Source organism: Glycine soja, chromosome 17, assembly GCF_004193775.1.
Source record: "Glycine soja cultivar W05 chromosome 17, ASM419377v2, whole genome shotgun sequence".
In the NCBI taxonomy this organism is placed as follows: domain Eukaryota; kingdom Viridiplantae; phylum Streptophyta; class Magnoliopsida; order Fabales; family Fabaceae; genus Glycine; species Glycine soja.
The window spans coordinates 14,947,261-14,963,966 of NC_041018.1; the positions used below are offsets into that span (position 1 = coordinate 14,947,261).

Consider the following 16,706-nt stretch of genomic DNA (forward strand, 5'->3'; position numbering starts at 1 on the left):
ACTCAAACGAATTACATGATCTGTATGAGTTATACGGATCAGATGATTCATATAACACATAACATGATCCGTATGTTGTTTTTAAATTATTAAAAAAAGAAGAAAAAATTAATAGTAAAAGTTTATTTTTATATAAAAGTATTATTTTGTTTTTGTTTTAAATAGGTTTTTTTATGAAATATAAATATATTATTTTCTTTTTTGTTTGTGAATAGTTATTGTTTATTTTATAAAAAAAATATTGTACTTTGAATTATGATTTGTAATAATTATTTTTTTTTGTGATTGTAAATATCTAAATTTTAATTTTGTTTAAAAATAGGTATTGTTTGTGTTTTAAATAAAAATAGTTTATATTGAATTATGTTATGAAATAGTTATTGATTTTAATTGTAAATATATTAATTTTGTATTTGTTTATAAATATAATGAATTTTGTTTTAATTGTAAATAGTTATTTATTTTAATTATTAATATAATGAATTTGTTTTTTAACTATAAAATAATTTTTTTTATTTAAGAATTATTGTATTGTAATTGATTTAAGTATTTTTGAATTTTGACAAAAAACTTTTTGTATGTGAAAATTTGCAAATTATGGTTAGAACTAGAGGTTTAGGTTGTGCCTTAGGAAGAGTTATAGGAAAAGCCTTGGGGAGAAAGGATAATCATCATTTAGATGATGTTCCCCAATGGCAAAGGCCCACAGCATCGACAAGTAGGCAACGGGAAGTTGCCGCTGTTGCTGAGGATGTTCCTCACGTGGATGACGCAGCTGAAGAGGTATTCCAACATGTTGAAGAAGCTGTTGATGATGCCGAGGGTTTTCCAGGAGGGCCGCGTGACCTATCAGTGTTGACTGCCTATGTTGATCATGTTGCAGTCATTGTTTGGAATGGAGAGGTATTTATTTTTAATAAATTATATTTCATAAGTATTTGTTATTATTGTTAAAATTATTTTAATTTTTTTATGAACGTCCTGAATTGAAGTTATCCTCCCATGGAAGGAAGGTTAAAAAATTTGGGAGGTCTGCTGCTGAAATTGAAGGGCTAGTCGCTGCCACATGATTAAGTCTTTTGATCGCATGTTCATTGGACACTGGCGATCAGGGACTTATATCGGCTCTTGTCGAGAGATGGCATAAGGATACGAGCAGTTTCCATCTTCCAATAGGAGAGGTCACCATCACCCTCAATGATGTGGCCTCTTTGCTTCATCTTCCCATCATAGGTGCATTCCATAGCTTTGAGACTCTTCATGTCGACGAAGTAGTGTTGGTGTTAGTCGAGTTACTTGAAGTCCCTAGAGATGAAGCTACAGCTGAGACAGTACAATGTCATGGGGCATACGTACGCTTATTGTGGCTACGAGAGATTTATCAGAGTAAATGTGAGGTCGGACATTGGACTGTAGCAACTCATGCTTATTTGTTACATTTGTTAGGTTGCACTCTTTTTGCTAACAAGAGTGCAACACATGTGCATGTGGTGTTCTTGGACGTCTTCCGAGACCTCAATCAGAGTGGAAGCTACGCATGGGGAGTTGTCGCCCTAGTGCATATGTACGATAATTTGAATGATGCTGGTAAGAGCGGCGACCGACAACTTGCTGGATATATCACACTATTACAGGTAATTATTGTCAATGATTGTTATTTAATTGTTTTTAATATGTTCATTTGAAATTTGTTTTCTTATGGAAGAACGATATGCATTTCTTGCATTGTATATTTGTTTGATTGTTGTATAACTATTGACATTGTGCTCCTTCAACGTTAGCAGAATGTTTCTTGGTTTCACCATTGACTTTGTCATATCAACAATAATTGTCTTCTCATCCTTAGTCAATCGACCAGAATATGGATGTCCAACTAATGACTTGGCCAATTCATGATTGTGACTCCCACACATTAACTTCATCATCCAACCTTGCTCTCTAACCATTGGTTTCCCACAAAGCTTAAAGGGATACCCACATTTCCTACTGTCAGTATCTCTTCTAACAAAATCTTTCTTCCTAAACCTATACTGATCACTCCTTTCACAACCAATTAACACAAATGAAGTTCTTCCTCTCATACCAGTATTTGTGTTTGACCTCATAATTACCGCCACAAATCCAATTTCATAAGCGACTGATCGAGCCCATTGCAAAACATCATCTCAGGTAGCAAATACCTACAATGCAAGCCACACAATTTTAGTATTCAAAGGGACATTCCTTTTATTAATTTAATAACAATAAATCACATTATTACCTGAGAAGTATTGAATGCCTTAGAACAATCAACATGTTCTTCTTCATTCACGCCAGCTTTGTCTTCATTTTCATCATTCATATCAACTTCTTCAGACATTATACTGTCATACATCCATTGATCTTCGTTTATCTTAATAACACATTCAAAAATTTTAACATCACAAACAAACAACACCTAACCGCACCATATATATATTATCACACAAAATCCTATGTAATTTTTTACTGCATACCATCTTATAAACATTAAAATTGATAACCCTGTATATTAAAAACCAATAACATCAACTTTTTATACTTACAATTCATAACCATATAATACATAAAAAATTATAACCACAACATATGTAGTCAAATAAATTATTTTGTTCAACTAATTAATTTCAATTCATCAAATTATTACTACACAAAATAATCAATATTAGACCACATAAACTCAAATAAATTATCCATAAATTATAACTATAAATTATCTTACAAGTCTTACCATTTTAAAAATATATAAAAAAGTAATTACAAATTAATTATCAATCTACATACGAATTATATTTCAAATAAACATATATAAAAATAATTTTTACTTAAAACAATAAATACTAACATATTTATAATTTTAAAAAAAAATTAAAATTTTAATATATTTAAAATAAATTTAAAAATCCGTATAAAACATACGGATTATGTAATCCGTGTGTTATATTAAAAATTACAGATTACTTAATCCGTATATCATGCAAACATAGATTTTATGGCGTACCTCCGACCAATGTCTATTAACAACCGAACCAACTACTGCAACAATCACCATCGACAAACCTTCGTAACACTTTCACCTCCGAAGCGGCACCTCTCTTAACAATGAAAAACCAATGCAAAATGAAGAAAGAGAACAAGAAAGCAGAGCGTAAATGAAAAAACATTAAAAAGCAAGTTATAAAGGAAGAAGAAAGTGCAGGGGCATTTACAGAATTATATAAAATTTATGGGTGCACAAGCAATAATGCTGATGCACCTAGCAACACCCTCATACGAATCAGCCTGATCAACTGATCCGTATGAAGTTAATCCGTCTGAGACTCACGGATCATCTCATACGGATCAGTTTTACAAAAGGGCAAAATGGGAAAAATACAAAATTGTTAGGTGTACCAACAATTTCGCTGGGTGCAAGTAGTAGTACCATGCCCTGCAATTATGGATAGTGATTGCCCTCTATCTGCTATCCATGAAGAAAATCCGTCCCATTATCTGTCTCATTGCCCTGTCCTATTCATTTAAAAATTACTCATGAATTTTTTTGGTATCTGCAAATATTTAAATATTCCATATTAAAAAAAACATAATAAGTTCAATCTTCCTGAAGTCCTTATAACTTTTCTTGTCAAACTGTTATCAAGCAAAGCAACTAAGCAAGTAATGAAGAATGCACAAATAGAAACTCTCAAAACAAGACACACTTATGAAAATAAAAGAAAGAAAAGTGTTTCTTGAACAACTGAGTTGTTAAAAACTTTAAAGAGAACGAAAGAAAAGAAAGATAAACGATTGATTTGATTGATAATATAATATGATAAAAAGAAAAAAATATAGAGAAAAATAATTGTTAATTGAGTGTTTCAAATTTTTAATTGTCCAAATATAATCACTAAAAAAAGATAATAAAAAAATATCACGGATAACAAAACGAACAAAATTTTAATTTAATATTTAACATATATTTAATATTTAACTTTGAAAAAACTCACGAACGCCATGCAGAATATTTGTATATATTAACATATAAGCAACATGATTCTATTTTGTAATAGTATAGAGACAAATAGAGAAATCAAAATTAGTCTTTAGAAAACACTGGATCTATCATTAAGAATGCCTGTTCGTGCAGTGACTAGTGAAAGCTCATTGGCAACTTCATTGAAAGATAGGAGTATAGCACTATAGCCTTTTTAGGCTTGCCTATCCTGTTTTATATTTTTTATATTCTGACAGAGGACCCGTCTACCTTCGAATCTTGATACTCAAAGTCGTGTACATCAACGAAGCTCTGGCGCAATTTCTTATCTAGATTCTGGTTTTGTAGCTTTTATCTAAGCGAATACCACTATAATTATTCCCTTTGCTATTCTCATGTTTGCATGAAATTAGACCAATATTTCTTTCTTTCCTAACTAATATAAATTTTATAAAATTATGAATTTGATCTCTTATAATTTAATTCACAAATTTAATTCTTTAATTTGTTATAATTTTATTATTTTAATTTTCAATCTTAAAATTAGACATTAATAATTAAAAATTAAATTCATCAATTAAATTATAAAAGGATAAAAATTAAATTATGACACAATGGATCAAACTTATAAAGTTGTATATAAATTTTAGGAGCATTGTCCACAAGAATTTTGTTTAGAGAGACAAAAATTTACATAAAAAATTATAAATTTTTATGAAATATATAATATCATAATAAAAGAAATTTAAGATATTTATATTTGTATAAATTATAATTATATTTTTTATTGACAAATATTAATTATTAATTTTTTTAATTAATGGGAGAGCCAAACATGAAGTGTGTGACCCCCTCCTTTCTCCCTTCCCTAGACCAACATTATAACTCCTTATAATTACGTTTTATAATGAACGACTGTACAAGGCAACAAAACGGAGGTACAACTCGTCCATCGCGGCGGAAAACGACCGTTGTTGATTGATCAAATTCTGGTGCATGACATCGAGCTGTTCGGAGAAGGCACGGAGACAGTGGTGTGGTGGTCGTCCACGAGAGGCGGAGGAGTATGCACTATGAAAGCACCATTGATACAAACCCTTTTCGAGTAAGGGAGAACTCCTGAGAAATTAACAAGAGAAGGGGAAATTGAAAGCTAAAACTGAATTCATTCTCTTCTTCTTCATAGAGCAATACAAGGGATATATAACTGCATGATGCAATAACAGAATCCTAACAAACTCAATTCTGAAATCTCCTAATTGATTCATATTTTCTATACTATCTGATATAAATATATAAAAAAATAAACACTATTAATAGAAGACATCTATATTCCTATTGGGCCTAACAGCAACAGGAGAAACTCTGGACTTGAATAACTTGGGCCGTAACAATAGGATTTGGGTCCTAGCAGAGATCAGGTTCCAGAAAGGATACAGGGTGCTGAAGACTAAGTTTTAAAGGAGAAAATGCTTCAAACCAGCAACTACTATTTCAGAAATAACAGCCACAAAGGAAACAAAACGAAGTTGACCAAAAGCCACGTGAAAATGAGTGAGTTCCCCAACAAAATCAATTAATCAAAGTTCCGCTACTGACCTAATTGCCTTGTATATATATATACCTGCAGATACATCAAACATGCCCAAACCCAAAAATAAACATCCAATAAAACGCACAGAACCACCTAAGATTCCCCTTCGAGCAGGACAAACACACAGCTAATAACTCTTAAGGACCAGAATTTCTGAGACAAATGAGAGGCTCAAAATTCCAATCATAAAACGTAAAGTTGCAGTTCTTAGCTTTAGAAGATAGCCACAGCCAATATCTTGTTTTGACCAAATCCCACAAGTTTTCCACATCATTTCTCTGGACCCAAATCCAAATGCTCCACATCACTTTCAACAAAACATTTTCCTTTTTTCTTAGACCTCCAATGTAGTGTTGCTGGAGATATATGCTTTTTTGCTGATCTTGGTGTTGTACAAAAGAAATGCCCACCCAGGATTAATTAGTGTAAAATATTATCATATATAACTATTTTATTGTTAAAACATATGTTAGAACAAATGAGACAATGGGTGAAAGTTTGAAAAAAAAAAAGAAAAAAAAAATTTTAAGTCTCACATCGCTCAGAGTAAACACTTGAATAGTGTTTCACTCCTTATATATAGAGAGTTCATTTCTTCATTTTTTCTAGTTTCAATTGAGAAGCATTTCCTCAACTTTTCTTTCTTTCTTCCTCTCATATTTTAGCCGATGCATTTCCAGCAAACTTTTCCATCTTTTTTTCTGTTGCACTAAATTGTCGGTTGGCTTTTAGAGTGACTTTTCAAGTCATATTTTTCGGTTGACTTTTAGAGTGACTTTTCATGTCATATTTTCGATTGGCTGTTAGAGTTACTTTTCAAGTCATATAAGATGGTGTAATTCTAGAAAGGTTCCCTCAATGCAGTGGAAATTTTATACAGTGATCTGGACTGTTTTATCCTAGGGATTTCGTGGTTGATAGTTTTCTTGCATAATTTTTTGCAGTGCCACGAAACGTCTTAAAGAAAGCGATATTGTCCACGACTCAACCAATAATTTTTTAGGTTTGCAATAAATTATTGTTACAACAATTTTAATATGATTTTCGGTTCTGCCATGGCTACCGTAGATATTACTGGCTCGAACAACAATGACCTCAACAAACCTTTTAGGTTTGAAGGGTATCATTTCAAACGTTGGCAACAAAAGATGATGTTTTCTTTAACTATGAGGAAAATTGTCTATGTTTTGAACACTGATATTCCAGTGGTACCTGAAGATGCTGAGAAGGAAGTGAAGGATAAAATGACTATGGAATTAACTCTCTGGAATGAAAATGATTACCTATGCAAGAATTTCATTCTAAATGGGTTAGCTGATGATCTCTATGATTATTATAGCCCATATAAGTCTGCCAAATTAGTTTGACTAGCTCTGGAAAAGAAGTATGATACTGAGGAAGCTGGGACTAAAAAGTATATTGTTAGTCGCTACCTCAAGTATCAAATGACTGATGATAAATCAGTAGAGTCTCAATCTCATGAGATACAGAAAATTGCTCATGATATCATATCAGAGGGTATGGCTTTGGATGAGCAATTTTAGGTTGCTGTCATCATAGACAAGCTGCCTCCTGGCTAGAAGGATTTCAAAAACATTCTCAAACACAAGACCAAAGAATTCTCTTTGGAGTCTCTGATCACACGTCTGCGCATTGAGGAAGAGGCACGCAGACAAGATCAAAAAGATGAAGTGTTGGTTGTGTCTCACAACAACATGAGTCAAGAGCCATACATAGTTGTGATAACTGAGATTAATATGATTGGAGGATCAGATGGATGGTGGGTAGACACTGGCACCTCCCGCCATGTCTGCTATGATCGTGCTATGTTTAAAACATACACGAATGTTGAAAATAAGAAAGTGCTGCTAGGTGATTCCCACACCACTACTGTTGTTTGAACTAGAGATGTTGAACTGAAGTTTACCTCTGGAAAGACTTTGATCCTCAAAGATGTGATGCATACTCCAGAGATGAGAAAGAATCTGGTTTCTGGTTTTCTTTTAAACAAGGCTGGGTTTACTTAGACCATAGGTGCAGATTTATTTACTTTGACCAAGGATGGGATATTTGTAGGGAAAGGGTACGCCACTGATGGCATGTTCAAATTGAATCTTGATATTAATAAAGTTTCTCCTTCTGCTTACTTGCTGTGTGATTTTAATATCTGGCATTCTAGACTTTGTCATATGAATAGTCGTTGCATATCTAACATGAGTAACTTAGGTTTTATTCCAAAGCTATCTTCAAATCACTTTGAAATATGTGTTTTTTGCAGTCAATCTAAAATAATTAAGAAATCACATAAATCAGTAGTTAAAGAATCTGAGCCATTGGATTTAATACATTCTGATATATGCGAATTTGATGGAACGTTGACCAGAAATGGAAAACGATATTTTATCACTTTTATTGATGACTGCTCTGATTATACATATGTATATCTTATGAAAAATAAAATGAAGCGCTTGACATGTTTAAGTTATATGTAACAGAAATTGAAAATCAATTCAATAAGAAAATTAAGAAACTTCAAAGTGATAGAGGCACAGAGTATGATTCTAGGTTGTTTAATGAGTTTTATAATTTGCGTGGAATCATACATGAGACAATTGCTCCATATTCACCTTAAATGAACGGTAAAGCTGAAAGAAAGAACAGAACTTTTACAGAATTAGTTGTAGCTACTATGTTGAGTTCTAGTGCAACATCTTTTTGGTGGGGCAAAATTTTATTAATTGTTTGTTATGTGCTAAATAGAATCCCCAAATCAAAAAGCAAGACATCTCCCTATGAGATATTAAAGAAAAGACAACCAAATTTGTCCTATTTGAGAACTTGGGGATGTCTAGCCTATGTAAGGATCCCAGACCCCAAGAGGGTTAAACTCGCAAGTAGAGCCTATGAATGTGTGTTCATTGGTTATGCTATTAATAGCAAAGCATATAGGTTTTATGACCTAAACGCAAAAGTGATCATAGAGTCAAATGATGCTGATTTTTATGAAAATAAATTTCCTTTTAAATTAAGGAATAGTGAGGATACTTCATCCAGTCATCTTTCTGCTATTAGTAGTGAAAATCTTGCACAACCAGAACCAGAAATAGAGCCTCGAAGAGGTAAGAGAGCAAGAATTGCTAAAGACTATGGGCCCGATTTTATGGCCTATACATTAGAGGATGATCCATTAAACCTCCAAGAAGCTTTGTCTTCTTTGGATGCTGAGTTGTGGCAAGAAGTCATTAATGATGAGATGGATTCTTTAGAATCTAACAAGACCTGGCATTTAGTAGACTTGCCTCCTGGTTGCAAACCAATTGGTTGTAAATGGATCTTGAAAAAGAAACTAAAACCTGATGGTACTGTGGATAAATACAAGGCTCGCCTTGTAGCCAAGGGTTTTAGGCAAAGAGAGAATGTGGATTTCTTCAACAACTTTTCACCAATCACTAGAATAACATCTATTCGGGTGCTAATATCTCTTGTTGCTATTCATAGTCTAGTGATACACCAAATGGATGTTAAAATTGCTTTTTTAAATGGTGAATTGGAAGAGGAAATCTATATGGAGCAACCTGAAGGGTTTGTGATTCATGGACAAGAAGATAAAGTCTGCAAGTTAGATAAATCTTTGTATGGTCTAAAACAAGCACCTAAGCAGTGGCATGAAAAGTTTGATAACTTAATAGTCTCGAATGGGTTTAAGGTGAATGAAAGTGACAAATGCATTTACTATAAATCTGTAAATAATATTTGCACTATCATATGTGTATATGTCGATGACCTTCTCATATTTGGTTCAAATATTCATGTAGTGAACGATGTGAAATCATTGTTGTGTAACAACTTTGATATGAAAGACCTCGGAGAAGCAAGTGTAATCTTTGGTATTAAGATTACCAGGTCAAAAGAGGGAATTTCTCTGGATCAATCTCACTACATTGAGATGATCTTAAAGAAATATGACTACTTTGACTGTAAACCTGCTAGTACACCATATGATCCAAGTGTAAAACTGTTTAAGAACATTGGTGAAGGTATACGACAAACTAAGTACACAAGTATCATTGGCAACCTTAGGTATGCCATTGATTGTACTAGACCTGACATAGCCTATGTTGTGGGATTATTATGCAGGTTTACCAGTAGACCTAGTATGGAGCATTGGCACGCTATTGAAAAGGTAATGAGGTACCTTAAAAGAATCATAAACCTTGAATTACATTATAAAAGGTTTCCCGTTGTACTTGAAGGATACAGCGATGCAGATTGGAACACTCTTTCAGATAATTCCAAAGCAACCAGCGGCTATATATTTAGCATAGCTGGTGGGGCTGTTTCTTGGAAGTCAAAGAAACAGATTATCTTAGCTCAGTCCACTATGGAATCTGAGATGATAGCACTAGCAACTGCTAGTGAGGAAGCAAGTTGGCTGATAAGCTTACTTGTAGAGATTCCTTTGTGGGAAAGACCGATACCAGCTGTGTTGATCCATTGTGATAGTACCGCGGCTATTGCAAAAATTGAGAACCGTTATTGCAATGGTAAGAAACGACAGACACGTCGTAAGCACAACACTGTTAGAGAATTACTCTCAACAGAAGCTGTTAGAGGGGATCACGTACGCACTAATGATAATTTAGCAGATCCTTTGATGAAAGAATTAGTTAAAGAGAAAGTCTATAACACTTCTAAAAGAATGAGACTATTGCCCTTACTGGGATGATCATTCATGATGATAACCTGACCTAAATGACTGGAGATCCCAAGAACTAGGTTCAATGGGTAATAACAAGTTATGAAGTGATATGAGATGAACATGCTGTTATAAGTGAAAGTAGCATAATTCCTGAAGTAACAAGAGGATGAGTTATGAAAAAATTCTTAATTCTTAATGAGATCTATACTCTATGTTGAGTGGAGTACCTAGGCTACAGGAGTACTCTTGATAGACTCACCTATGTGAATGTGGAAGTGGGGGCCGCTTCATATGAAATTTTGGGCAAAAATTTCTAGAGCATTCACTATACCGGGATAGACGTGCATGACCTTTAACGCACGAGCTTTATAGAATACACCTATGAAAAGGTTGTGTGTGGTTTGATGTCAGAGATAGAGTTCAAGACTTCAAGTCACTCTAGTAAAATCTGAATCTTACTCACTATGCAAAGGTTCAAGTTGTATGACACCTTTGTTTATGCACAATTTTATGAAATCCTCAATTTTTTTTTCAAATTTCAAGTGGGGGATTGTTAGAACAAATGAGACAATGGGTGAAAGTTTGAAAAAGAAAAGAAAAAAAAACTTCAAGTCCCACATCGCTCAGAATACTCCTTATATATAGAGAACCCCTTTCTTCATTTTTTTCTAGTCTCAGTTGAGAAGCATTTCCTCAACTTTTCTTTCTCCCTCCCATATTTCAGTCGGTTCATTTCCGACAAACTTCTCCCTTTTTTTTTTCTGTCGCACTAAATTATCGGTTGGCTTTTAGAGTGACTTTTCAAGTCATATTTTTCGGTTGGCTTTTAGAGTGACTTTTCAAGTCATATTTTTCGATTGGCTATTAGAGTGACTTTTCAAGTCATATTTTTCGAGTGACTTTAGAGTGACTTTTCAAGTCATACAATATGGTATAATTCTAGAAAGGTTCCCTCAGAGCAATGGGTATCTTATACAGTGATCTGGACTGTTTTATCCTGAGGATTTCGTGGTTGATAGTCCGCTTGCACAATTTTTGACAGTGCCACGAAACGTCTTAAAGAAAGCGACATTGTCCGCAACTCAACCAGTAATTTTTTCGGTTTGTCATAAATTATTGTTACAACAACATATTATTATGGGTGATTAATAAGGATATTAGATAACTACCAAACAGGATTAATAATTAGTGTAAAATATTATATAAAATTAAAACCTAACGTCTAAGGACAATTTTATTTTTCCATTTCTTTTATAAAAAAAAGAGATGTTTGGAGTTTGAGTTTAACAAGCATGTTAAACATTATAATGTCTTTATTTATTTAATTTTTTTAAAAAAAAGAGAATCTAAAAAGTCCAATTATCTATCAAATGTATTGCATCTTAAATTCAACTCAAATTCATGTAATGCGATGTTTATATACGATAATACCGGTAATTAATTTCACCCGAAAAAAAAAACAGAGAAAAGACAACCGTGTCTCGGACTTTTTGCCCCATGAAAGTTACATGCACATGAAGGGATATTAAAATTAAAATGTATGACTAACATTAATATTATTGAAGGTATATTTATATAGATCGGCTAATTAAAAGTGCACGTGATGGTTTCCCTACATAGGATAGACAAAGATGTCTAGGACAATTCCTTTGGAACATATTTTTCACAGACACAAATCTAAAGCAAAAGGCACATAACATCAATTCCTTTCAGACTTGACGTACGCACGTGTAGTAGTTACCCTTCAACGACGTCGTTCCGGGGTCCAGTGCGGTTCAGCGGGGCTAAAATGAACGGACTCAACCCTAGAGTCAAGCAACTCCGTTATGGGCGTGAAGCTCACGCAGCGCGGCACCTTGTACTGGCTAATCGACGCGCCGCGTGAGATAGCGTAGTCCATAAGCTCCTCAAAAGTTCCGTTCTTCACCACACGAATCTCCAACGGCCCAATTGAATGCTCCGCGACCCTGCATTGTCGATACACCGCATTCAGCGACTCTTCCATTCTCAAACAACACTGCTCCAACGCTTCACTCGTTGGAGCGTTGGACGAGTCCTTCATCAAGAGTTCCCAGTAAATCACGTAGTGCCCCGGGATCGACTTCGTGTCCGCAAAGCTCGTGTACTCCACCACGCTCGTCTTGAACTCCTTCAACAGCACGGAGGCGTTCTCGACGGCGTTTTGTAACTCCGCTTCGTCCGTTTTGTCGGAGTCGATGCTCAACAATACGTTTTTTCTCCTCACGAAGCTGAACTGCGGGGTGGAGTTGTGGAACCCGGTGACTCGGAGAATGTCGCCCACACGGTAACGGCATATACCGGAGTACGTGGTGACAACAATTTCGTATGATTTTCCGAGTTCAACATCAGCCAGGTCGGTTAATCGCGAACTGGAATCGGAACCTGAATACAAAGCACCGTCGTCATCATCGTGATCATGGGGCAAGAACTCGAAGTAACCCATGTTTGGCATGATGGTGTAGGACACATCAGAGGGGTTGCAAAATGGGTTTAGGTTAATCCCGAAGAAGCACTCGGAGGATCCGTATATGTTGGAAGCGATAGGTAGGCCTCCGCTGTAATAATCAAGAGTTGGAATATACTGCGCCATGGCACCGGTCACAATCACCTCTACGAACTTGGTGTTTGGCCAGATTCTGGGGATTATGCTTTCCCAGTTTTCTCCCGAGCATTCTTTCACAATGAAATCAGCGAGTTCCGGGTCGGGTTTGAGGATTTGGGTCATGCGTTGTTTGATGGGGAGGTCGGAGATTTTGGGGTTTAGGGTTCCGGTGGAGATGTCGTGGGCTAGTTCAGCCCAATTGAGCTGGAGGAAGCGAATGGCTCGGAGAAGGCCCGAAGCGAAATTGGCTCCGATTCTGAGGACTTGATGGCGCATGATGAGGCCGCATAGCACTTGGGTGTACATGCTTTGGAAGGAATCAAGACAGAGGATTGCTTCGTTGGGGCTAGTGTACACGTTGTATGGATCATAGGGTCTGTTTTTGAACTGTTCACTCTTGTACATGCTAGCAGACACTGGACGTGCCACTAAGCCACTTGGAGTTTTCGTCTCGGCTTTGGTGAACAGGAAGAGGAGAGCCTTACCCTTGTCCAAATCAGCCACGTATCTGTGTAATATTGTAACAACATGCACATCAATTAGTTAATTACTTAATTAATGAATATAACCCCAAAGAAAAAGTTACATGTATATATATGTAAAGGCTAATTAATAGCAATTAATACTAGCGGAAGGAATGGAAACATACTGATTCATCACTGGCATGGGAAGGCTGAAAATTAATTGACGGCGTTCCGTCTCTTGACTAATTGTTGGCATCAATTTTCTCTCCCCAGCAGATGTTCCAGAACTGCAATTTAACGTTAGCTGATTATAATTAATTCACATTTAATTTATTCAAACAGAATTTATATTTTTTATATAAGAATATCAAATTAAGGAAATTATATATGATACTATATATACTCCAATTAAAATTAGATTTTTACCTTAATTAAGGTCAATGTTTAATTTAAGCTGAATGTAGTTTGATTAATTACTGCGTAAAATGGCATATGCATATATTGCAGACGTGATTCTTGGTTATTGTTTTTTCTTTTATAGGGAAATAATGTTAGTTTTATTAGTTAAGAGATCAAACTCGTAATATCAAATTATGTATGCACCTGGTGAGAAACTCGGTGATTGGGTGAGCGCATAGGATAGGAGAGCGGTCACCGTTAGCAATGCGTTGGATATCATGCTTCAAATCATCGTATGAAACGACAGGTACCTTGGACTTGAAAGTGTCACGGTCTGTGGCTCCATTCAGCTCAAACCGTTTCAGGTATTCGGTTTGGGCGTTTTGGCTCAGAATCTCAGCAAGGACCCTCTCTTGGACACTATCAGTGTTTCGTGTCATATCTTCAATGAACTGCAAAGTTTTTGCGTTTTTATCATCACAATTAGCAATTGCCATGGTGGGCTATCACAAAAATCTCAACACAGCACAAAAAAGAAAGCTAATATGGGTAGAGAGAGGGATGTGTTTGTGAATTAGGCTAGTTAATTAGCTGACTCTAATTCTAGCTCTAGTTGTAGCTGAGAAGTTAAGGCACAGTGCAAGAAAGTGGATGAGTAAGGATGGAGAAGAGTTGCGAAATGGGACAAGTATTTATAGAGTGGTGCTAGAAGGGGAAAATTATTGAGAGTATGACACATGTGACATACTGAATTACGTCACGCTTGGCGGGAGCATAAACAGTGCCTAAGTGGAACTTATTGAGACAGGATTGGTGTATGTTTCAAATAATGTAGCTTATTGAGGAGACACGTGGGCCAGGAATGATGCATTGTGGCCGGCATGTGGGGCCAGATATGTTGCCACGTCAGCAAAAGTTTCCCTAGTGTGTCGTCATGAGCAAAATGTGGTTGTAAGGTGTGTTGGTATGGGAAAGTGATGGGTGCCGGCTGCACCAGCTAATGTGAGAAAGAACTGAGAAGTTTTTAAGGTATATATATATATATATATATATATATATATATATATATATAGTTTCATTAAAAAAAATTATCACTAATTTAGAGTTTGTCAGAAAAGTAAAAATTAGATAAAAATTATTTTCATATAAAATTCAACTCAAATAATATATTAATTATTTGTCAATCACTTGTTTAACTTAGACCAAAGGACTATTTAGGTTGTATATGGAGAAAACGTTTGCCGTCTTACTACATTTGTTGAATCTTTTTATTTTTCTTTATTCGTGAATTCTTATCCGAACATGCAGTTAGAGATATGGGTGGTATGATTTCTATTTTCAAACAATGTTAGAGTGTTTGTGATTTACTTTTATAAAAATTGTTTGTGATTCTAAACAGGAAGCAGAAAATAAGGATACTGGATTAGTCAGGTCTCACCACATATAGCATCATTCCAAATAATTTACACCCTTGTGAGTTAGAACTTAGAGCACAGAATAAGAAGTTCACTCTAACTTTTAGTTTAATAAGTGTATATTTAATTTTTCATGATATATATATATATATATATATATATATATATATATATATATATATATATATATATATATATATATTAATTCTATTAAAATTAATTTTATCTAATTTCTAAACATATGGACCGTAATAAAGCTTGCTCGATCTGTAGAAAAGTGGCAACTTGAAGGTAAAGTTGGTCAACTTTCATACTGATATATTTGTTATAATATATTTTATAATTAAAACCAAAAGATTAGGAAACAAAAAAGATGATTGAGACAAAAGAACTACGATTGAAACACATGGAGAGAATGATGGGTTGTAAAGTGTTATAAAAAGTATGTAAAAAAATAATATAACTTTAATTATTATTGGGTATTAAATGAGTTGAAAGGGGACTCTTAGAACTAAAGAGTTGACCATTTCTGTTCAAATTTGATTTTGTTTAATTATTTTTAATTTCTTATAACTAAAATCCAGCATGTTAAACAATTTTTCGTTCAAATCCTTTTATATAATACTTGGTTCTAGCTCACCAAAAAAAAAAAAAACTTGGTTCTAGTATATGTCAAGGAAATAAAGTTCTTTAGTAACATTAGTTAAAGCTTGTGGTGTAATAATACATAAGCTTTTCATCCAGCATTTTATTACGTAACAAGGAATTTTTTTATAATTAAAGTAAAACATATAATGCTAAATTATTTTTTAGTTAAGATATCCAAATATACAAAAAATATATTAGTTATTCAAAAGTAAGTATGATATGATTGTCATATTTTGTCTTTTTATTAGTTTATTTTTCTCATCTAAACACAACATTAGTTTTTTTTTTTTAAAAGCCCGTTAGTTCTATTTAGGATGCAAATAACAAGATCAGACAAATAAAGTAAGTTGAAGGAAGATATAGAGAGGATGGGATTGGAATAGTAGAGAAATTTTGAAAGGTTGCAAGATTAATATTATATATTTAAAATAGATGGACAGATATCACTTTTTAATTCAGCCGGCTTATTTTTTGGTTAAATATTTTCGGAGACTATATCATTTCTCAAATCTTTAAGAGATAAATGTTAATAATATTTATTATTAGTGAAACTCATGTCAGTTCTATTAAATACTGAGTTTCATTTTTTATCTTTTACATTTAACATAGACTTAGAGCATGAAAAAAATAAAATAAACATAACATATATTGCAAGAACTAAAATAAATAAAAAATTAGAATGAAAAAAAGTAAAAATAGCGTTAAATTTCAAAGAAAAATATATTTAAATCATTATTTTATATTAAATTTTTCAATATGATATCTTGCGCAAAAATGAAATAAAATAAAATATAATATATGTTTTCTCTTATTCAGCGCACATAAAATCAAACGTTACTACATAGACTCATCATCTACTTTGTGATAAAA

General features: G+C 33.9%; 1 protein-coding gene across 1 annotated transcript; it reads right to left on the bottom strand.

The window, feature by feature from the left end:
* Nucleotides 1–11,810: 11,810 nt before the first annotated feature.
* On the bottom strand, nucleotides 11,811–14,430 carry LOC114392584 (indole-3-acetic acid-amido synthetase GH3.3-like). Its single transcript, XM_028353771.1, has 3 exons — nucleotides 13,978–14,430; nucleotides 13,560–13,661; nucleotides 11,811–13,418 (listed from the first exon to the last, which is right to left on the bottom strand). Exons 1-3 carry the CDS (start codon nucleotides 14,268–14,270, stop codon nucleotides 12,032–12,034), a joined length of 1,782 nt encoding a protein of 593 aa, XP_028209572.1. The 5' UTR covers nucleotides 14,271–14,430; the 3' UTR covers nucleotides 11,811–12,031.
* Nucleotides 14,431–16,706: the final 2,276 nt, after the last annotated feature.

Bases quoted from the DNA above. Each gene is read 5' to 3' on its own strand.
- LOC114392584 (XM_028353771.1), bottom strand. From the start codon at position 14,270: ATGGCAATTGCTAATTGTGATGATAAAAACGCAAAAACTTTGCAGTTC. The intron at 13,662-13,977 runs GTGCATACATAA...GTTAAATTGCAG, and splicing joins ATCACCGAGTTTCTCACCAG to TTCTGGAACATCTGCTGGGG. The intron at 13,419-13,559 runs GTATGTTTCCAT...AATATTACACAG, and splicing joins CCCATGCCAGTGATGAATCA to ATACGTGGCTGATTTGGACA.